General features: G+C 36.7%; 1 protein-coding gene and 1 long non-coding RNA gene across 8 annotated transcripts in view; one reads left to right on the top strand and one right to left on the bottom strand.

Annotated features, from left to right (window-relative positions):
- The window catches only part of LOC104911054, a 35,861-nt gene extending 22,392 nt beyond the window's left edge, over positions 1–13,469 (bottom strand). For 3 of the 6 annotated variants that reach the window (XR_004159859.1, XR_004159858.1, XR_004159855.1), the window contains exons 1-4: positions 12,230–13,469; positions 9,425–9,495; positions 8,500–8,578; positions 7,446–7,637 (exon numbers count right to left, since the gene is read on the bottom strand). This is a non-coding gene — a long non-coding RNA (uncharacterized LOC104911054). Of the gene's footprint in view, positions 1–7,393; positions 7,638–8,499; positions 8,579–9,424; positions 9,496–12,229 lie in introns of all 6 variants that reach the window. The other 3 variants (XR_004159856.1, XR_004159854.1, XR_004159857.1) reach the window with 2 other exon arrangements.
- Positions 7,078–14,905, top strand: GAL (galanin and GMAP prepropeptide). Of its 2 annotated transcripts, XM_010711166.3 has the most exons (7): positions 7,078–7,274; positions 7,467–7,547; positions 8,193–8,247; positions 9,212–9,283; positions 9,696–9,782; positions 12,140–12,217; positions 14,642–14,905. In XM_010711166.3, the coding sequence occupies exons 2-7, from the start codon at positions 7,467–7,469 to the stop codon at positions 14,692–14,694; spliced, it is 426 nt and encodes a 141-aa protein (XP_010709468.1). In that variant the 5' UTR covers positions 7,078–7,274; the 3' UTR covers positions 14,695–14,905. The 2 variants fall into 2 exon arrangements, with proteins under 2 accessions (XP_010709468.1, XP_010709470.1); XM_010711168.3 differs by lacking the exon at positions 9,212–9,283 and having other exon boundaries at positions 7,083–7,274.
- The last annotated feature ends 8,690 nt before the right edge of the window (positions 14,906–23,595 follow it).

The following is a 23,595-nucleotide window of genomic DNA, read 5'->3' on the forward strand; positions in this document are numbered from 1 at the left end:
TTTTTGACATTTATCTGAAGACAAGAGGAGCTTAATGGAGGCTATGCATTCTGTTTCATACAAACTCTGTGTCAAAAAGTGCTAGCAGTGATCTGACTTTCTCCTGTTGCAGCTACAGACAGTTTAGGACATGTACAATGATAGGATATTGCAACATAGAAAATTCTAATAAATCTAAAAGCAAATTGGAAAAAAAAAATCATCTTGAGCACAGCCAAACACGTAGCAGGGTCCCACAAAGGTTGGGAGCTTTCCACCTTTGGCAACACTCAGAACTCAGGTAAGGCTCTGAGGTTAGAGCTCAGAGGCTGTGCTGCTGATCTAGAAGCTGATCTAGATGACTTCTTCAGCTTTTTTTCCAATTTAATTACTGTATCAACCTACGAAAATTAAAAGAAATTCAATAGTTCGGGAAGTATTAACTTAATTAAACCTGATTTGTTACAGATTATGACTTAATGTTGGCGGCCTTCTTCATTTCTAGAATTTTCCAAAATGTTCTGTGGCAAAACGAAAAAAGCAGACAGCAAAATGATGCTGATAAACTATTTTCTTTCAGGAAAGCAGACTAAAGAGAGTACAGATAAAATGAGACAAGGACAGAGAGAATATGAAAAGGGGCAGTGGTTCTACAGCAGTGCAAAAGAATGACAAAGGAAAAGTAAAGGACATTAAGAAGGCAAGTAAGGGAAGCTGGGAAGTTAAGATGTTGCATGTGCTGGGATCAATCACAGCAGTAAAAAACACAGATTGTGCCGTAGCATAAATAGGCTGGAAATACTTGTAAGAAATGTGCTGTGCACAGGTCTTGTTCACACAGACAGGCGTATAGGCAGACTGGAGAGATTGTCTATTTGTAATGTATTTGCATTTGAAATGTTTCACTTCTGAAGTATTAAGTATGCCTGCATTATACATGACACCTTCCCTCAATCTGTTCTCTACAGAAGCCTCCACTTAAATCCCCTAATACTAGAGTCCTTTTCTATCCATATAGCTATTAAGTCTTTCCTAATAGCCACCCTTGGCAGACTTTTTTCTTGCAGATTAATCCAGTCCTACTTATTCCCATTAGACAGGGATAATAATTGAACAATTTTCTTATTGTTTAGAAGAATATCATTTGTGGCTGCAATTATCTGACATTAATTTAGGCCCCTCAAGGTGAGCTACATGTCAAACATTTTATTGCAATTGATGGAGAGTTAGCCAAATGGGTCACTGCAACCACGTATAGATGGTTATATTAGCTTAAGTGGGTAGCACTCTTGACTGTATTGATTTCCTCTCCACCTATCATAGGAGCTTGATATCTAACTCATATACAAGTTCCTCAAGCTAAGAAGCTGAATCCTATCCTGTATGTCCTATACTTTTTATTCTCTAGAGTTTTCTTGGGGAACCTGATTATCTCAGACTCTCAAATGCATTTTTTCCTGTAATAAGAAAACTTGGGTGGGAGGCACTGCTAAGCAAATGAAGTTAGTGTGATGGAAAATTCAGTCCTATCTGGACCATAATTTACTACAGTCTTGCTAGGGCTGTTTAAGAGATTTGTTGGGGAATTTGTTCATGTGCCTTTTTCTGAAGATACCATTTTAACAGACTGTCTGCACCTTAATAGCCTTTAGTTAGTGGTTTTGGCTTGCCTCAAACTTTCAGTCTTCTGTTAATTTCTCCCAAGCAAATAAGCTTCGCATACCCCACATTGGCTGAACAATGATCTAAATTAAGAGCACGGGCTCCCTCTGTAGCCGCTGGAAAGAATAAGCATTATTCGTGCCTACAAAAGACAAAAAGCCATATACTCAAAACAGAAAGTAAGCAGCTTTTTTTTTTTTTCCCCCCTAATTGAATTCATTAACATTCTTTTTCAGCAATAGGAAACCATTGCGTGGGTATCTTCTTTAACCTATCCTGTGTGTGCTATCATTGGCATTTTTATTCTGCAAAGCCACGGAAAATGCCACATGCAATACAGAGATACTGATATTTCTCCCCCTTACTCCACATTCAATCTTCAAATTAAAAAAAAACGCCAATATGTCTAACTTATATGTCAAAAGCTTTGATGGAAACGATGATCTTGGAAGCTATTAAGCACTTGTGTTCCCACTGAGAATCAAAAATGTTTTGAGTGCTTAGCACAGATCAGGATCTCAGCATATATCCAAACAAATGTAACAAAAGTTTTGCCTCCTCCTGAATCACAAATGAGAACAAAGATAATTTTAATGCAAATTTCAGCTCTGCATGATCTCTTGTGCATGATGTGAACAACACATCCCAACAGATCATAAGATTTGTTACTTCTATCAGAGCTGAAATGCTACATTTGAAAGTGGGCTCACTGAGAATTGTTTTAAGCCTGAGATGAAATGATTTGGCTTGGGAAATTTTGGGGTTGGTTTAATGTTTTGAAGGTTTTCAGGTGTGATGGGGAGAAACTTTCTGCCTTTTATTTGCTACTAGTGTATTCTTACCCCAGGGCTTCAGGTGAAAAGACTTGAGGTGGAAAATCAGAACATTATTCTTTCCCTATTTCTTCTTCCACTGAGAAGATGTGGGAGCACTCCCTGTTCAGCTAACACTTCCTTGCGTTAATGTTGTGACCAAATGTGCCAAATCCTTTCCACTTCTGGAAAATTTACTTTGTAAATTTTAAGAGATTTCAAAGCCACTGCAGAAATTCTAACTGAGTTACGATGCTGTTGTCAGATAAGGAACTAATGTTATTTGTAACATATGCAAGATTTTATTTTATTTTTTACAAACTGCATTTTCAGATTGTTTAACATTACAAATGTACGTAATATACAAACACTTTATTTCATTCAAAACAAGGTCAGAGAAATCATGTTTTCTTCTGAGAGAAGGAGCGTCTCTGAAACCATTCCCTTCCTTGAGTGGCCCTATAAATGACAGTGGTGGAGCACAGGCTCTACTACATACAGCCACTTTGCCCAAGTAGCAGTAATCTGGGGATGCAGGAGATTAGAAAATACAGTCGGATGTGCAACAGGTATTGATTCACTACTGAGAGAACAGAAACCCTGACAAATGGTATTTCTTAGAATTTCTATTTCAGAATCTCAGGGCTTTTCACAGGTTATTAGATAAACTCTCATCAAGATAGCTTCTATTTTGGCCTGGCATCTTTAGGAAATTAAGCTTATGTAATTGCATGGGCTGGCAACCTGTCCTTGAATGGTTTGAAGCTGTTGGCTAATCCTAAAATCTACAAATATTTAATTCTCCTTTAAGTTTTATGAATAATTAATTAAGATTTTACACAGTATTATTGAGTGTATAGCAATAAAAATATATATATATTATTATTTTTTTTGAGAATATTCCTCCAAACCTTTTATTCTATTGTTTCTTTCTTAAATACACAAGTGGCCTAAAATCAATGTGCATCCTGAAGTAAAAAACATTTTAAAAGATATAATATGGTGACAATTTTGTTGTATTGATATATGTAGTGTGAATAATAGCACTATTAACACACTGATTGATGTAAGAACAGGAAATTATTAGTTGATGTCAGTGTAATTCAGAACAGAAAATGGCCCTTCGTACAGAAGATATCTGTAATATTTAGTTCTATTTGACACTGAGCTGCAGGTGGTAAAATGGGTAAAAGATACTCTCAGTGAAAATTGCCTACATTTTTCAGGAATTACAAATTGGAAAAGTGGGAGAAAAACAATAGTGAAAGCTCTGGAAGGATGAAGAAAATGACCTTTCACTTATTACTACCTTTTTCCTAAGGAACAACAACAACAAAAAAGCCACACACATACACACACACACAAAAAAAAAACGCCATATTTTCAGTTCTACATTCATTAAAGAAGCGGCAAAAATTCTACTCATATGAAGGAGCAAAATAATCCAGAGGTTTCTCAAAGACTTAAAGCGTGAGCTACATTAAAAATGATACAGCTGTGTGATCTACATGACTTTCAGGTAAATGCAGTGTCATCAGCTTCTGCCTCGTTAGGTTAATAACAAGCAGCTGAGGTATCAAAGAGTGGGGTAATCCTGCTGCTCTGTGACACGGTCTTCATTTACCAGCAAACTATCATTACATTTTTAGATCACTGAAGCTGTTCACAGCCTTGTTGGCAACTGGAATTCTTCATCACTCCTAGATACCCAGAGCTGTCAGTGTCTACAGTCTACTGGAAAGAAATGTCTTTCCCTTCAGAATTACATTTAGTCATAGGAAGCCTTGCACTTGTGACCTCCATGCTCAGTTATCGTATACTTCTGTACCCAGAGTTAAAACACAAATCTTAAAAATCTACAGTAGTTTCCAATGCAGAGAAAAATCAATAACTCAAGTTGTTGGTGGCACTGCAAGTCAGTGGCCCTCTAGTAAATGTTGGAATAGACTCAGAGATAGACATCTCTGCAGCTCTTAAAAGAATCAATTCTAGTTAGTTGGATGATGGCCTCCCCCTAATAAAGCATTTTCTTTCTGTAACATCAAAGTTTCGCTGGAATTACACAGCATATGGGAGACAGTTTTGTCTTGTAACTCATCTCTCAAGTCTAGAATTCATTTTCATTGCTCATATAAAATTAGAGATTTTGCATACATACCTGAAGATGATCTTTAACAGTGTGGTCACACTTGATACCACCTGGGAAGAAAAACTCATTTTTCATGAAACTGAGCATCACTCTGTGAATACTTCTAGTGTTTTATTTACTATATCCTCTATCCAGGCTGTACAGCTTCAATAAAGAAATAGCAGAATGATTTCTTGCTTTTTCACTTATTATCTGTCAGTAAGCTCTACAGGGAGGGAAGGTACTGTATCTCCAGCTCCTGCAAAATATACCGCAAATCCACTTTTTTTTTTAAGTGGTTTTCCAGAACACTATATAAACAGTCATTCATAGCTGCTTATGGTTTTTGCCAATGAAAAATAAAATAAGTCATATTACCACATCCATTGCATCTAAAAGAAATTTTTGCTGTTCAACACACACTACCTTAGAATTTAACACTTCCTCGCAAAATGAAACCAACAAATACATCAATGGAGGAATCAGCATGCTGAAGAGCCATCTCAATAGGAAAATAAACCATGTAGTTGAGCAGAAGGCCATTTTTGAAGCTAGGCTAGAAAAGGCAGGCTTCAGACTAAATTCTAATTCTTCTCTGTAAGCAGCGAGGTTTAGAATTCTTAAGGAAGAAAAAAAAACAAGGAAAATTGTGGGAATGAGAACATCAATTGTAGGAATGACTGATAAAATTATTTAATTGACACTAACCTAAAGATAGATTTACACAAAATGTATAATGGACAAATGATGGATTAAACACTTGAGTAAACAAAGAGGCTTCCTTTTCCATCTGACTCTAGTGAAGATGAAGAGGTCATTTTCCCCTGAAATTTGACAAGATGCAAGATTGTGATGCAAAATTGGAATAAAAAATACAGGTTACTACACATTGTTTCAAGTACTTTTTACCAGAACTTGAACAAACAAACAAACAGTAGTCAAAGATAACAGAATTAATACATTTTTATAATACTGCTTGAATGCAAATTCTGACTTCGCTTTAATAATTTCTGTAATGATACTCAAATAACACAATGAAAACACTTTGTGTCTCAGAGATGCTTCAAGTTTCAAAAAAGATTTCTGAGATGATAAGAAAGCGAAGAAATTTCATCCAGAAGTACGTCTTTGATAAAGTTAAGAAAAACAACTCTTCACACAAAAAAAAAATACAGTGCTGTTTTCCAGATCTATCTATTCCAAATTAAAAAGATAATGTGACAGCTGACAGAATATCCTCAACAAATAATACAAAACAACAAAGCAAATTTCTTGCTTCCAATTTATGTACATTAGCACTTAACAATTGTATAAAATAAACTTCATTCAAGCAGTTTTAGATCTGGAATTCAGAGATGATCAGATAATTGCAATGCTACGGCTTCTGATAAAAGAAGTTGGAAAACAGAGCTACAAGACACAGCTTCTGCCATCAGCCAGACATATGAACATTACATTACTTTAAGTAAAAATGCTATTTGCTTCTAAACTAGTAGAAGATAGGATATTGTATTACCTGCTAGCAGCCTTTACTCTATATCCAAGTTCACACACACACACACACACACAATAAAAGTTTGCAAAGAATATTAAGCAGCTTCAGAAAAAGGAGCTGGAAGTATAAATTCTGTACAACATCTCTTAGGCTCTTCATACTGAAAGAAGAGTTGAGGGGACTCACATTGAAAAAAATGACTTGGCAGGGTATATTCCCTGGCACTGGGAAATGACGTTGGGATCTTCGCCTAATTTGGCTTTGCACATACATACACTGGCTTTAAGCATAAATAAGATAAACAACCGAAACTTCACAGGCTGTAATTAAAATGCTGGGGCATGCCTAGTCATTGGGGAGAGCTTCATTACTATCCTTCACGCAAGACCTTACGGACAAGAAAAAAAAGTGATATCTCAGATACAAAACATTGCTGTATTGCAGCCTAGGCAATGAACAAACAGATTTCTGACCAACTCCAAAAGCAGCAAAGAAGTACAAAGCAGCAAGAAAGTACAATGACTGAGTATCTTTAGCTCTATTTGCTGTGATGCTGGGGCAAAGGCATGCGAGTCAAAGGGATTTTAAGGGACCACGGGGTGGGGAGTGTGTAAAGTCTTTTGCCTCCCAAATGCAATGCCCAAACACTGCAAATCTTGCTGGCGGGCATCACACATAGTTGTTTGTATTTAGTTCTGCTTCCGTAGCTGATTCAGTGAAAAGCAAGCTGAATTCAGCTATGTCTGCTTGGTCTCCACTGATAAGCACACTGCAGCGCATGCCAGACTGCCCAGGACAGAGCTCCTCTCACTGCCAGCTTGCCCAAGGCCACCCTAATTATGGCTAATTGCCTGGACAGCTATCTCTCTGCAGCCTGCGTCGTGCTTCCAAAAGCCTCTAATTGAATTGCTATAATTTTTGCCCTTCCTAATGCAGTGGGTTGGTGAGGTAAAATGACCCACGGGAGGCGGAGAGTGGGGGGGCTCCGCAGCCCATAAAGAGCGGAGGGGACCAAGGGTGGGTGTGCAGAGCTGTGCCCGTGCACCGGGGCCATGCAGTGAGTGCCCGCCGGGAGCAGCCATCGGGACTGCAGCTGTGGGACATCCCAGGATCCGTGGGACATTCCAGCATCAGCCGTGGGACAGTCATCTCGCCATCTGCCAGCTCCCTGTGAGACACCGTTGTGCCCCAGCTCAAGGTACTCAGTCCCTTCCCACCTCTCAGCCTTGTCCCACCGCTCCCCAGAGGGAATCGGGGCGTGGGCCCCCGCGGGATGAAGGCTCATCCTCACCCCTCATCAGTGGCCAGTTTGCTTACCTGCTATGCGGATCCAAGCTAGAAGCCAGGCAGCGAGCGACTTGAAGCTTACCCTGGTGCGGTTTCTTTTCAGATGCAGAGGTGTGCGGGTTTCCTGTTTCTGTCTTTAATCCTTTGTGCCGCCCTGTCAGAAACATTCGGACTGGTTTTGTCTGTAAGTATTCATCTCCCGTGAGGGTCCTTTCCACTGGGCAGCATCCGTGTCAAAGCTGACAGGCGACAGTGAGCTCTGTCATGATATACCCTGTGTTTAGAGATACAGCAGTGAGACAAGACGTAGCGCTCATACATTTGGGGCTGTTAATTACTTAAATACCAGGCTTTTCAGTAATAGCTCCCATGTCACAAAGAATAAGAAACAAAGGTCTAGAGCAAAATTCAATGGATATCCATCCCTGTCTGTCTCAGAAAAGGTCGGATATGGACCTTTTACAGAAACTGTCACGTAAACTCAAGCAATTAAAAGAAAATTTTGCTGTTTGCTAAATGATTATCAGAAAGTAAACTTAAAATGTGAAGTCAAAATTGCTACCTCCAAACTGTGATTTGCAGTTTCATTTATAAAACGTGAAATCTTTACAGTACATGGATTTCAGCAACAAAACCTCTGGAGGAGGCAGGAGCTAGCAGTAGTAAATGCTTTGATACTACTATATTATTTATTTTTCACCATATTTCTCGTATTTCAAACCTTCAGAAGACACTTCTGGTAAGAGACCATCCATTTGGGTGCTGTTTGCCTTCTTGCCTTCAGAGCGTAGTTCAAGCACTAATCTACTTGCATTTTTCTTTCTTTGAGGCAAAAGAAAAAAGGGGCTGGACTTTGAACAGTGCTGGTTACCTACTTGGGCCACGTAAGTCAAGCGCTCTTTCTCGTACTATTCAAAACTCAGAGGTTCCTTCTTGTAAAACTTTTTGTTTGTTGTGTGCTATTCACTTCTCTGACAACTACACTGAGCCTGCAAAGACTGAATGCTTGTTTAGATATTTATTATGTGCCTATTACAGAGCTGAGTTGCCTTAGGCAACAACTGTTTTCTGAAGAAGAGTCATGCTGTGAGACTTTATACACAGATGCACATCTAGGCACTCTTTGTGCTACTGACCTGTAATTTCCATATGGCAAATACTTCATTTTTCCTTTTTTCCCTTTTTCCTGGAAGTGTTACAAGACATCATAGCATCCTAGATGTCAGTAGAAGAGTGACAGAAAGTGACATTCTGGCTTTACTCATTTCAGATTTCAGTTAAAATCTGTTTGAAAATGGCTTTATTATACTACTATTTAAAAAAAAATCCAAACAAATTAAAATAATAACAAAGTGCAAAGTCATGACTGTAACTGTAACAGTTCATTGTGTGAAAAATACTTCAGGTTCATACTATTCAAAATACAACCACACATACTGGTTCACAAAGATGAAAGATCACTGGATTTTAAGAAAAAAGATAGATAATGTGTGTGCATTTGTAAGAAAATATGTGTACATTATAGGCAAAATGGAAATACAGTGCTAAGCTGTCTCAATTATCTGTCTTTCATCATTATTTCTGGTTAACGTAATTACACTTTTTACCAGTGTTTATATACTCTCAGTCTCAGTGACACATGATCAGTGCTGCAGCACCTACTGTAACTCTCCATATACAGACCACATAAAAGGATACATAAAAACTGATTAATGCATCTTAAATGTGTTAACTGGCATTGTAAATTTATGCCCCACAGCAGATCTAACCAAATTGACAAATATGGAAATGTGCTTTTCAAATGCAGTTTATCCAAGACTGGGTAATAGGAATCATCCTTTGTTGCAGGTCGTATTGATCACCTTTTAATGATAAAGGAAATGCCCATTGCAAGGGGGAGAGAAGAGGCACCAGGGGCATGTAAGATAGTTTACATGAATAATCTTCAAAAATTTATCTGCAGCTTGTTCTTTAAGTAAACACCTTGGCAACACTTTCTGATAGCGGGAGAAAGGGTAGCAAAAACAACCTTCCAGATTACGCCCGAATGTACAAACTTACATTTTACTTAGACCTTTCACTGAATTCAGTAACAGGTTTGACAAGTATGTAGATGTAGTGCAGGACAGAGTCTGTAAATGATAAAAATCATAACACAAATGTGGAAGAAAGGTTATTTTAGTGTTTTTTTTGTTGTTGTTGTTTTTTTTTTTGTCATTTTGTACATAAGCATCTAAAAGAAGTGTTCATTGTGATCTTCTCATTAAATCCATGAGAGGTAAAGGTTGCTGCCAAGTCAATTAACTCCTCTGATTTCTAATTTATTTGTCAGATGCAGTAGATAACCACAGATCTTTTAATGACAAACATGGTTTCACTGGTAAACGTGAAATACAGCCTGATGAGGATATAAAAGCAGGTAATTAAATTCTGAAAGTCAGTATTGTTGATTCTTTAAAATGTCTTAATTTATTTACTGTCATTGACCTAAGTTAACTGCTTAGATATAAAGCTACTCCTGCACTTTTGCAGATATCCCTCTAAATATTGGTGAGCAAGAAAATTTAAATTTCACCCACTCAGACTATAAGTGTGCTTTAACTCTCTGTTGCCTTGGGAAAAGTACCATAATTGTATTATTTTAAAAGCAGTATGATTTATTACACTTTAAATACATTTATTTTTCTTTCTGCATACGCAATTCAGTATAACAGACTTCACCCCAGATAATCAAGAGCTCATTTTTATCTAAGAAGTGAGATCATTCCTTTCAGTAGGGAAATCAACAGAAACTGGCAAATATTTTTTGATTCTGATATTACTCTCATTATGATGAGATTCTGACATTATTCTCATTATGATGAGAGCTGAAACCAACTGAATTAAAACGGTATGGCACTGCTTATGTTAGAAGATTGTCAATCATTTAAAATAAACTCTCCAAGTTAAGTTTCACAATGTTTCTGTATTTAAGCAATTTGGATTGTTTTTATTAAAGCTAGAGAACCGGCTTTGCCCAAAAACTAAGACAAGTCAATTGAAGTCAAGTCAAATTAACATTTACACCAGTTTTTGCATTTCCAGAATGACTGCCAGTTTAGTGCTGGTTTGTAGTTATATATTACAACAACAACACCAAAACAAAAAGTGTTTCCTCAACACTGGTACAAAAATAATACTTCGCCAATCAGAAACGATGTTAAAGGAAGGCAGCATTTGCAATTTAACAGTACAGTGCACAAGGCAAAGCTGCCATTTGCTCTCCAGATAAAATTGAGCTTATAAGCTGTGTTAGTCACATAATATTAGATTAAAAAAAAACAAAGAACAAAGAAACCCCAAACCCCACCAAAATCTATGAGAACATTTAAGGAAAAACCTTGAACTACAAAACAAACAAACAAACAACTGTTTTGTTGCTAGAGTCTGCAAGTAATTGGCTATACAAAATCAAAATCATATATACTCAGTGGAATGTGTGTATTCTCAAGTCCCTAAAATATATATATGCAATAAATATCAGGTGGCGAATAAAATATGATGACTAGTATAATCATATTTATCATCATAAAAATCCATAACAAATGAGATCAGAATAAAATGAAATTAAGAAAAAATTTCAAATGAAAACACAAGTGTTATTTACATAAGAGTTAACATGCTTCTGTCCATCCAAAGACTGGAAGCTAAGACATCTAAACACAAACTTCCACACAGATTCTGAAATGCTGACTCTATATCAGAAACCTTTCTTGCTTTACAATTTCCCACCAATATTTTTCATGTGAGCTGCACAGCTCTCTGGTCTGTATGTCACTACAGAAATGAATCATTTCTACTGTCATGGAAGAATTCCCCCAGCATTCATCTGCTGCAAAACCTGCCTTTCAGACTATTTTCTGAGATGAAACATGTCCTCAGTGATAACATCAAGGGACAGTATTTTCACCAGTGTGATAATGGACTGTGAGTCAGGTTCTGCTACCCAGCTCTTCTATATGTAGAGAACTAAAACACTCTGCAAAATTACTACAATTTGTTCTCTAATATCGAACAAGCTTCCACCTTGTTGATAAAAAGCAAGATGTCTCCACTTTTTAGGGTTTTTGTTTTTGTTTTTGTTTTTTAATACACACAACAAACATATAACTCATTTTCCCAAATACAACAACAAGCTTTGGGAACACTTGATTATTTGAGCAATTTAAGAAGTATCAAAAAGCCAACTTGCACAAGATTAAAGGCAGTAAATAGTACTTGTTATATATATGCAAAAGCACATCCTTCTGAGCCTTTAGATAAGCCCCAGACCCAGTTGTTAGGACTACAAATCACTTCTGATTCACTTAACATCTCATTGGGAACAAAATCAGACCTCATGCAGAACTTTTAACTGATTTGTAAAGCTGATGAATTTGCTACATTTACCCTTCCCTCTCATCTCAAGCTAGCAGACACAAAAGAGGGAGTTGAGAACAAAGGATAACTCTCTTTTACAATTGGGCTCACTGGCCTCAAGAATTATGACTATTAAGCTGTCAAAGTAACTCCTCTGCAGCAATGGCATACAAAGTGTGCAATTTCAATTTTGAGAACTGTAGCTGCATACCTGAAAGTTGCTTTGCTCTTCCATGAAACGAGGTGTTCCATTTTAAGGATTTTTTTTTCTATATTGTCCTTTCAGGATCCTTATGAATTTAGCCACAATGTTATATGCAATTAATAGATACTTTTACGCCATATTAACATTAAGTAATGACCAATTTCTTTTTTTAGGAAATCTTGGAAGACCACTGGCTGACGAAAACATTGTGCGCACAATAATCGAATTTTTGACTTACTTGCATCTTAAAGGTAAGTGAGTACCTTTTAAATCCAGTTACATTTAGCAGAAGCACTGAAGATCTGTTTCTGTTGGCCTTTCTCCTGTGACATTCAGGACTGGTCTTGCATGTACAAGTCTGCTGCAGAATTGCCTGTATTTCTGGGAGCAAGAGTGGGAGGAAGGGAAAGGAAGTCAGTTCTACTTTACCATATTTAGGAATACGTCTGAGTTCACGAGTACAAGCAGTCCTGTCAAAATGCAGGAATGGATACCCAGCACAAGAGGTTTCTAGTACTACTTGATTACTCCCAGCACTGTGAAAATAAGAAGTTACTATTAAATGTTATGGAGCCAGCACACAGCTAGTTGAAAACAAAGTAAATACGGTCTGATTATAAGCGAGTTATTAAGGCCATTTAGTAACAAATTAAATAAAGGCTCAGTTTATCTCCAATAGCAATTGGCTGAAATTCAGGTAGACTTGCTAGCAATGAAGAAATGCATCTCGCTTTCTCCTTGCATTCTCCAAGAAAGCCACATCATAAAGCTGCAAAAACACTAAACTGCACATTAGCAAACAGCTCAAAATGCTGCTGGCAAAAGTATGGGAAGTCACAGAACTCTGACAAGATTTGTAAAACTGAGGTCACAGCTGATTTTGTAAGAACAGTAGTTTCATTATATCATTAGGTAAAGAAGAATTCTGTCTGCTTCCGATTTTGTTCATTTTAATCACAATTCTTAGTTGCTTCATAAATTTCTCAAAAAAACTTTCATGCAAAGAAAGACAACTAAATTTTTTTAAATGTCTTCTGCCATCCTAAAACCATCTATGAAATACTTAAAAACTTAACATGTATTTGCAAAGAACATAATGAGGAGAAAAAAGATATTTTCTTTGCAAATGATTGCAGAATTCTCTATTTCAGGAAGCAGGCCATCTGTAACTTCTATACTCTTCTCTTTGAATACAACAAATTATAAGCAATTTTGTCGTACGCATATGACGTGGAATAGTAAGAAGGAACAAGGTGTTATATATCATTTTCATTATATAAAAAGACATTCAATAGATCTATGAAATTTCTGTATGCCTAGGAAATAAAATTCTAGACATCTCTGGCATAATTTTCTAAATGATTTGCATTCACCAAGGCAAAATAATTTTCACTGCTAAAAACAACAACCTAATGCTTATTTAATCAAATTTGCATTTGTCACAAAAACTCTTTACAGCTAGTGCTAAAGGCCTGAGAGAATTCAAATATATGCATATGTTTAAAGAACATTATAAGCATGTATATTCACTGTGGATAAATAAAGAGCTTGTTTAGCGTGCCACTGAAAAGGAGCCCTAGACATTTATTTCCATGCCTTGCTATCTTGCCTAGAAGCAAAAGCAATAACTGGATAAAAAAGGAAAGAATGCAAAACATGCGAAGTGTGAGAGTCCACTGCGGTGAATAGGCTAAGACCTACTGAGCTGTCGGGCAAGAAAATAAAATGCATCTCATAGAAATACAAATTATTTCTTCCCCGGGACGAATGAGAAAAAAAAGTGTAGAATAACTGTAACTATCAATTCCCTATTTAGCATAGTAATGCCAAACACCTTCTTTTACTCAGAAAAGATGGTATTGTTATCTGTCCTTGGAACACAGAAAAATGATATCTCCAGAACATATAAAATGGCTTTTCCTTGAGATAGTTCTTGAATTCCCAGGTTAGAAAAGACAGAATATTGTCATACTATCCCCTAAAACCTAGTAGGTATTGCCAAAACCTAGTACAAACTTTTACACCAAATCAGAACCATGAATTTTGGAGGTGAAAAACATACTTTGATACTACGCTACTGTGGTGGAGATGCTTTAACATTTTCCCTCAAATGTCACCTTACCACATTAAATATATTCAAGTAGATATGTTCGTTTGAAGGTGGTATGTGAACCCACTCATGGAATTCAGCATCAGGGAATGATGATACTCAGATTAGATACAAATTTCTATCTATCTACAAGATGAAGCGATTGTTTCAGGTATTATCATTATAAGAAATGCCTTAGAGATTACAAAAAGCTGCTTCAGCTATTTCTCCTGAAAATGACTCCCTCCAGTTTTAAAGTTTTGCCCATGCAAATCTGGATGTAGAACGGCATGTGGCTGTCATTAATATTAAAGACTTTGAAGCTTGATATCAGTAGTGTCACTCTGTCACTGTAATTTCTTTTTTTTAAAAAAAGTAACATTACTACATATAACAGGCTGTTAACATTTAAAAGAAAGAAAAAGTTCATAAAGTAACCTAACAAAAGTGCGAAGATTTGCCACTTACAATTAACAGAAAATATTTTTTAAAATGTGTACTACTGTAATTGGATCTTATGATTTACTTGCCAATATTATAATGCATACTTACACATCTGCTAATTCATTTTTTTCCTTCTTCAAAGAGGTGGGAGCACTTGACAATTTATCTTCACCAGAGGAAACAAACCAGTCTTGAAGAAGAAAATATTTTTATTTTGTTGTAGTGCAAATTTGATTCAATTCTAAACAAAAGATCCAGAAGAACAGAAGATGAGACGTATTGTTTTCATTAATCTGAGAAATGGTAAATGATGTTCTGCCTCTTTGGTTTTGTTTTTCTCTCCTGTAATGTTATGGTGTAAAATTTTGGCTTGGTAGGTAAATGATAAAATAAAAATAAACAGCAACGTCTTTGTTCTGTTTCCCTTTAAAAAGCACACGATAATTCACATACAAAACCCAGGCTAAACGAAAAGATTATGCTGCATCTCTACTCATAAAATAGAACATAAGTACTACATATGGAGCATCTCAGCTTACTGAGACAAAGGAAAAGTTCAGTTTCAGACTGTTACCATCATACAATCTTTTTAGGTCACAGATCTTCTTGTACTTCTATACTTCATGGAAACTTTTCTTCCTGCTCATCTGCTCACAGACATGATATGAGCTCATGTTCCTTTTCTATTTCATATTATTAATCTGTAATAAACCAGTCCAGAGCTTACTTTTACTTATACACAATATAAATGTAACTAGGTTTACACGAACTACATGTATAGTTTTCCTATTCCTATGCCATCACAAATACTGGGTCTGTACACTTTAATGAAGCGGTTCGGCTGTCTACTATAGAATTAAAACTATATTTTATGAGGTGCCTTAATTTGAATCTAGCAAAGCAGTTGAAGACATGTTTAATTCCTCCAAAGAGTTTTGATGTAGCAGGACCAGGATGCGAGGCCCATAAAGTGTAAATGGCACAGCAGAATTGAGGAAAACTTTTAGAGTATGAAGAGTTTTACTAAGGTTCTTCACATTTGACTATGACATTCTACCTAACACAATGAAATATCATCCTTTCAAAATGCTGTTTCCTGGAGCACACAGACTGACATAAACTTTGCAGAACATTATTACATAACCTGTTTTTCACTTTTAGCATAGCAGAGTACATTCTAGATGCCAAGCCATTTGCGACTACTCTGAAACCAAAAGGCCATTTTGCCCTGTCAGTACATCTTTGCTCTTCCTCCAGTAATCACTCCAACTATGATTCAATGTCTGATACACACCTTCAGAAGCATACAAAGTATTTTCCATCAGATTCAATAGGCTTTTGGGGAAGGCTTTTTTCCCCCTACACAATCTGGTAAATCTATGAGACTCCAAAACATGAAAACAATACAGTGAATTCTAACTTGTGTACATTAGCACCGTTCAGCACTTCAAAATTCATTTTTACTAGTAATGTCCTTATTTCCGGTCATAAATTTGAACCATGGCTTACTAAAAGCAAGAGGAATTTTCAGCACCAAGCTCATGAAATTTGGAACAATTTTGTAGGAATGTCTACTTGAAGTTCTGAAAACACAGATTACTTGAAATGCTGAAGACTCATAGGATTAGGTACCTTGCAAGATTTCCAAAACTGTCTGGCAGGAAGGTCCACGTGTTCTTACACATCACACTAAACAGCTAAGTGCACCTATTACAAATTTATATACATATATCCACAAAAGCTGTCTTTTAGCTGCCTGAAATAATCCACGTGCTCACATTCAAACATGTTTTGGTAATAATACTCCAAAATACAGAGAGATGTGGAATTTTAGAAGTATTTCTTCATTCTGCAGACTTTGGCCTTTGGAAATACAAAGGGCCAGAACTGTAAACAAGTATTCTTTGCAGCCAACTTCAGTAAGTCTTATTTTATTGATCTTCTTTTATCTAAAGCATGGTTTACATTTCCACAACTCAGACATAAATTTTGCAGATAGCTGGAATGATGACTCCATAATCAGCCTCTCAAAAAATACCTGATAAAAAATGCCCTTTAGACTATGATTTGAAAGCCATTTGTTTCATCAGAGCAAAGAGAAGGCAGAACGATTTGTTTCAATCAAAAATTTAAAACAAAAAACTCCAAACCAACTTCTAACCATTTTGTCTACATTTTATTCACTTGTACATTCTGCTGTATCACATCTCCCTTCCATTGAGGATTAGATCAAACTTTGGTCTGCACTAAAGATAAAAGCCAAGGTCTAAAAAATAAGTAAAACTTTGTTGCAATGTTTGCTAATGCAATGAAATTATTTGGCATACAAATTTAATACTGAAAATGAACAGGAGGCTCGCATGATTCTGAATAACTGGATAATAAAATGGAAGATGAAATTAAATGCTGATGCAAGCAAAGTAATATGCACAGAGGAAAACAATTCTAATTTTGCATACACATAATTATGGTCTAAATTATCTCCAGAAAAACAGCTTAGACTCATTGTACATGGTTCTCTAAAAATGTCATTCTAAACCCCAGCAGTATTTACAAAGGCAAATGGAATGCTAGGAATTATAATGAAAGCAGGCAAAAACTCAAAAACATCACTATACTGCCGTTCCCATCTTTGACACCAGTTGTACTTCTGGTCACTGCACTGAAAAAAGAGGGTACTCTAGAACCAGAAAAGTAATCAAGAAATGTGATGAGGGTCTTCAGCAGCAGGAAACAATTATAAGCAGAGACACTATAGAGGCTGTGACTCATTAGCTGAAGAGATTGCTATAGTGGGACACTATAGTCTTAAACATCACAGTTGCAGTGCCTAATGAATTTTATTCCATACTGTAATCCAGGAATTAATGATTACCTAACAAGATGATCATGTAACATTTTAGAACCCCACTCCAGAAAAAGGAGTGCTTCTCTCTGCATTTCATAGTGAAATTGTGGTACGGAAGGCATTGCAGAGGCCATGCTGCAAAAGCAGTTACATTTAGAAGAAAAGTCCCTCAAAATCGATTGGTCCAAATGAACTTACTGGCTCAGAAAGTCTAACTGGATTGCTCCCTAGTGCATAATCAACTTGTATGCATACAGAGCTGTAATATAACCCTTGCAACTGTGATTCAGGGCTTAATTAAAGCAGGGATTCGTCATCTGCATAGCAGCTAATGTCAGTTTACAAAAGAAACTTGGAAAATCCACATTTTTGGGCTAAAAATTATACAGAAATTATGACTTCCTTTAACCAAAAAAGGTATAGTTTTAATATAGTGCTTCACTTGTCAGACAGTCTCACCGATATTTGTTTAAATGCAGAGCAGTTCAATGCAGAAGAGGGTATTTCCAGATGGTGCAGTTGATACAGAACAGTCTATTCAGATTAGGAAACCATTAAGCAGCTGACAGGGTACATGCATTTTCCCACCTGTCTACTCATGTAAAGGTCAGACTGCAAAATTAGCATACAAAAATTAGATAGGGACTGCGAATAATGAGGAAGCTTGATACAGGAATTGACATAACTCTGCTTTCAAGTTTAATGTTGTAATAGTTGAAAGCAAACTATAGCCCTGTTTCCTATGACCAGCACACTGACTTCCCAAACTAATGGAGAACCTCGTGACAGCTCACAAAGGACTCTGACAGTTTCTTAGCTGTACTTTCAGACAATTTTCAATTACTTAGCTGCTTTTCAGACAAGACAAGGAGATAATGAGGTGAGACAGTACATGAAGTAACACATTTATAACTCACAGCAAAAGCTATGGAATTAGTTTTGTATGATTTCAGAGAACAGGACAAAAAAAGAAGCAAATCAGAAATGGGCACCAGGGAATAGTTTGTAATTTACCCAGGATATAAATTACCTCAAGGGATTTCTAAGGCAGACATGATGCTTGAAAGGAAGTTGAGAGCTAAGCGTAATTAGCAGAACAAATGAATTTTCACCAATTGGTGAAGTTCATCAATAAATTGCAGCTCTTTTTCTGTCACTATTTTGTGTCCTATCATTTATTTTTAAATTTTTAATGCATATAATAATAACTCTGATACTTAATTCAGTGAGGAATGAGGATCATTTATGTTGCTATAAGTTCCTATGATAGTCTTATTTCAGTGTAGGGGCATTATATCCTGCTTTACTAAGCACCCCTGTTCTGAAAGATGGAAGATTTAGGAATCATCATTTTTGGGGTGGATTTCACACTAGCTGATCTCCGCTGCTACTAAAACCACGTGCAAGAGCTGTATGCACTTCTTCTGTATTCAGAAATTAATATTTGGGGGACACTCATGCTAGGCAGCTTCTTTTAGGATTCTTTAAACCAACTTCAGGCACTTAAACTGAAGAGGACAGTTGTGCTAAGTGAAGATCTGTATCATCTTCTGCTCTCAGCTAGTCAAAAGTGTGTGCCCTGACTCTGAATTCAGAACAACCTATTAAGTTAGGCATTTTTGCTAGCTTCTGCAAATGCAGGGTGAACCTCGGCCCGAAGACTTAAGAATAAGCAAAAACAAGGAGGAAAAATCATCATATTTTTAAAGCTCAGGATTACACTTTTTGTATTACTTTCCAAAATGCAGTTTTTCAAATTGTGCCTGCTTGGCCTTCATGCTGGTTATGCATTTATTTAATATTTAAAAATAGATTTCTATAAAGTCAGCATATATGATACAAATTCTGGTCTACCAAAACTTGATAAAGCAGTACTGATGACTTTCAGATAGGTTTATGTATATCAGTTAAGTTCTGATACATCCAGTGGAGACATGTTATAATAAAATCTCATTTTTTAAATCTCATAGCTTAGAATTAATACGATTTCAAAATAAAACCTATAGCCATTCTCATTCCCTAAACAATTCTCCTCCTTCCTGCCTGCTGCAATGAAATCCTTTCATTTTGTGCCTTCAAAACCATCTGATTCAATCTATTAAAGAAATAATACTGGTCTGTATGTTTAGAAATATCCCCATGTCCATTAAATCTTAATTAGTTTTATGTAGTGCAAGCTGTTTCTCTTTTTTCCCCCAAATATTTACATTTTCTCTGTCTTTTGCAGCATTTCCATTTAAATGCCTTTCCCACCACACATTATAGAGTATCTTATCCCTCATTACAGCACTCAACATTTATTTTCAAATTAAGTTCGGTTAAACATTACAAATTTGTTGTGTAAATCACTGTTTTGATATCCTTTTCCCCACTCTAGCTGTCTATTAGCATAATGCACACTAATTACCAGTAAGCTGTATTTATGACAACGTTGGCGAGCCAGGTGTTCTTTACTGAGCAGAAAACACACTTTTTCTATGACCTGTAATAGCTATTATGCATAGGCACTAGTCTTTTCCTCAGACACCAAAAGGCTGATGCCCCTTACAGAAAAAAATTACATATATATATATTTTAAGACATTTTGCCTTTTGTAAATTTAGAGTGGAATCACATCTGCGAACAGGTTGAAATACATCTGCTGAAAATGATGCTTTTATGCTACAGAATTTGGGAAAAATACTTTTTTGCTGAGCCTCCATTTCAATTTATAATAAAAACATGAAGACTTGCACCTATTAAAGTTAAAACTCACACCTATTATAGATTCCTCAAACCCTGTAAGAAACTAGTCAATAAATTCTTCATTGACAAAAAGCAGTCTCAGGTATGGAGCAATAATTTTATTTCTGCTTTTCTCTACTTAGCACGTTTTCACAGACACGGAAATAATTTTTGCTCTTGCAGTTGCAAGGCATTATGTTTCAACACCACTACTATGCCCTCTTTCACAAATCCTCTGGATTCTGTTCTTAGAACCAAACACCCACAAGTTGCTGAAACTTGAGGGAAACCTGGTAACCTTTATCAGTGATGGGATGATGGGATCGAGTGCACTCTCTGCACATCAGCTGATGACACCAAGCTGAGCAGTGCAGTTGATACAGCAGAAGGAAGAAATACCACCCAGAGGGACCTTGACAATCTTGAAAGGTAGACCCATGTGAACCTAATGAGGTTCAACAAAACGAAGTGCAAGGTTGTGCATTGGGTCACAGTAATCCCAGGTATGTATACAGATTGGGAGAACTCCTTGAGAGCAGCAATGCTGAGGACTCGGGGTCCTGGAAGGTGAAAAACTTAACATGAGCCAGCAGTGCACTCTTGCAGCCCAGAAGGGCAACAATATCCCAGGATAAGAAAAGGAGTGGCAGGACAAAGGAGAGGTCTGTCAGTGGTGAAGTGCTGCAACAGTCTGCCCAGTGAGATTGTGGATGCCCTGTCCCTGGAGGTGTCTAAAGCCAGCTAGGACAGGCCCTGGGCAATATGATCTAGTACTCGACCTGGTGGTTGGCAACCCTGCCTGTAGGAGAGGGGTTGGAACCTGATAATCCTCAGGGTCCTTTCCAACCCAAGCTGTTCTATGAGAAGGGTTTCCAGAATAAAAGGTTTAAGTATTTGCAGGGTCAAGGTTTATAGTTTTTTTTCCCCCCAGTTTTGAATAAATGCTTTGAGTTTTAAACTATATAGAACACATTAGGGTGTTTCATGCAAAACGTTTAAGTTCCGTCATTTTTGTGCTTTAATACATGCTTTCACCTGAATGCACAGAAAGCTGACAGCTGGGTAGACTGCAGTATTTGGAAGTTCTGTACTTCCGAATGTAACAGAAGATCTAGATGGCCACAAGGTGGAAGTGTTGCTCTACTTGAAAAAAAGCTCGTGTATTTAATAGATTTTAATCAGTGTAAATGTCCGATTTACTTAGAATTGCAAGTACAAACAAAACGTTCTGTGCTCTCTAACAGCACAAAATGCATCATCTGTATTTGACTGCATATTGTTATTAAATTTGTATTTATTATTGTATTATTGATTGTATTGATTATTGTATTATTATTATTGTGTTATTATTTTTGTATTAGAGTGACAAAAATTAAAAACATCATTGGCTGAAAGACAATAAAAACAAGAATGCTTTATGTTTCAGTGAGAACAGGAGGAAAATGTACGTTTTACAATGCGAATAGGGAAGATTTGAGCAATATTCACAGTGCAGTATATTCGCTTTGCTGCTTGCAAAAATAGTCTAGTTAAGAAGCAGCACAGCAGCTTCCAAAACTTCATGGTGAAAATCTCATGTTGTAAATAATGACAGATTTAAAAGAAAGCTTATGTGCCTGCATGTGAATACAGAGAGCTACACTATATTGCTGATTGGATAACTGGTTTACATATGCTACAGATAAAGAAATTGTACAAAAATAAAAAAAGATTATTTTCAGGATTCAAGAAACATCCCCCTAAGAGATGATGATCGTTATTGATGCTTAGATGTTTGCAACAGCCCAGAGCTGTAAATATCAGTATTTCTCTGGAGGCAATTGCTCTTTTAGAGGTGGACTCCTCTGAAAGACCAGGGTAAAGCAGCCTGTGTGGACCTCCAGGGAGGGGGTAACGCTCACAGCTGCTACAAGGAAAGATGTAACTGGGCAGGAATACAACTCTCAGGACTGCTGAAGCAGGATTTCAACAGAAGGAAAATTACACAACACTGAGAATGTATTTTGTGTTCATTCAAAAAACTGAAGTGTAGGACATTGAGAGAGCAGAAGCAACTCCCCAAAGAGATCACTGGGCACTGCTTTGGCAACATTGCTACATTCAGCTGCTTTCCTCTTCTGCATGTCTCACTTGGTCAGCTGAATGCAATCACACGTCGTTTAGAGCCAAACAGCTGTGATTCTGTGATTTGCTGTTCTCCACACAAAGGATTTCTGGATTCACTTTTGTGGTTGACCAACACAGACACTAATAACAGCACATAAGAGGACTTAAGTTTCTGGGAACCATTTTGCCCTACAACTATCTGGTAAATGATGGTCTGCCAGAAGATTTGGAGACTGTGATATTACAACAAAGCTTTATTGTAACAGTGTTCAAAGCACACTGAACTAAATAAAATAAATGGATGGCATATTGCAAAGGTATGAAAAACATGAATGCCTGCAAAAAGAGAGAATACCCAGTAACAAGAGTACCACAAGTATGGGAATAGGACTGACAAATGAAATATGAGACAGTACAGATGCAGACTGCACTCCCTGCAGATCCCCAGACTGCTGTTCAACCACAACTGAACCTACCTGGTGAAGGTGTTTTTGACTCCTTGCCTAGGAAAAGAGGAGACATGGAAGAATCTGGTCTCTAAAATTGCTTTTAAATCCTTTTACAAAAATTAATTACAAATACAAGTAACAAGATTGTATAAAATGGTACATTTGTGTTATCTTCCTCCTCACAGAAAAAAAATATCAGCATACTTAGTGTTCAAAATCACTAGAAAAAAATCTAATGTGCACAAATATATGTACATACACACATACAATTGATCTTAGGGCAAATTTGAGCATTCCAAATCATAAATTAGGACACAGGATTTCAGGCAGTGGAAATAGGTCAAGTGTCTGAAAATTAAGGAAAAAGAAGTTAGCAGCTCTGAATTCTATAATGAATATTTCAGAAATTTTTTTACTGAAACATTATATAAGTCTGTGGACTCCAAAAAACACATTGGTGTTAATGTTAGATGGGAAAAAGTGAATTTCTAGGAAATGGAAGTATGAATATACATGCACAATAGGGGTTACAACCCACACAAAGTGACACTTCATTTTTAATCATGCTCTTCAGTAACTATTATAAGGGGAAGTAATTTTAATACTAGGTTTTACAGACAAAAATAAGAAAAATATATTCTTGCAATTTAAAATTTAGTCTAGATCTATGGGCACAGCTGTGTGGGAATTTGGATCTTTAGCTCTTCCATTTCACTCAATAATTGCTAGCAATGGAACTGTTTACAGCATAGTGTTCTACGGCTCTCAGACTTAGGGGTGGGATTTTGAATGGCCCTGTCTGGGGGGTTGGACTCCATGATCCTTGTGGGTCCCTTCCAACTTGGGAATTTCTGTGATTCTGTGATTTGAGGGAAACAAAAAAAATTACAAACCTAAGTTTTATCAGCATAGATCATTCACTTCTTCTGAGGCCAGTTGTGCAAACCCCTTCCTCTGAAGTCAAGGCAC

This window comes from Meleagris gallopavo, chromosome 5 (genome assembly GCF_000146605.3).
Source record: "Meleagris gallopavo isolate NT-WF06-2002-E0010 breed Aviagen turkey brand Nicholas breeding stock chromosome 5, Turkey_5.1, whole genome shotgun sequence".
NCBI lineage: Eukaryota > Metazoa > Chordata > Aves > Galliformes > Phasianidae > Meleagris > Meleagris gallopavo.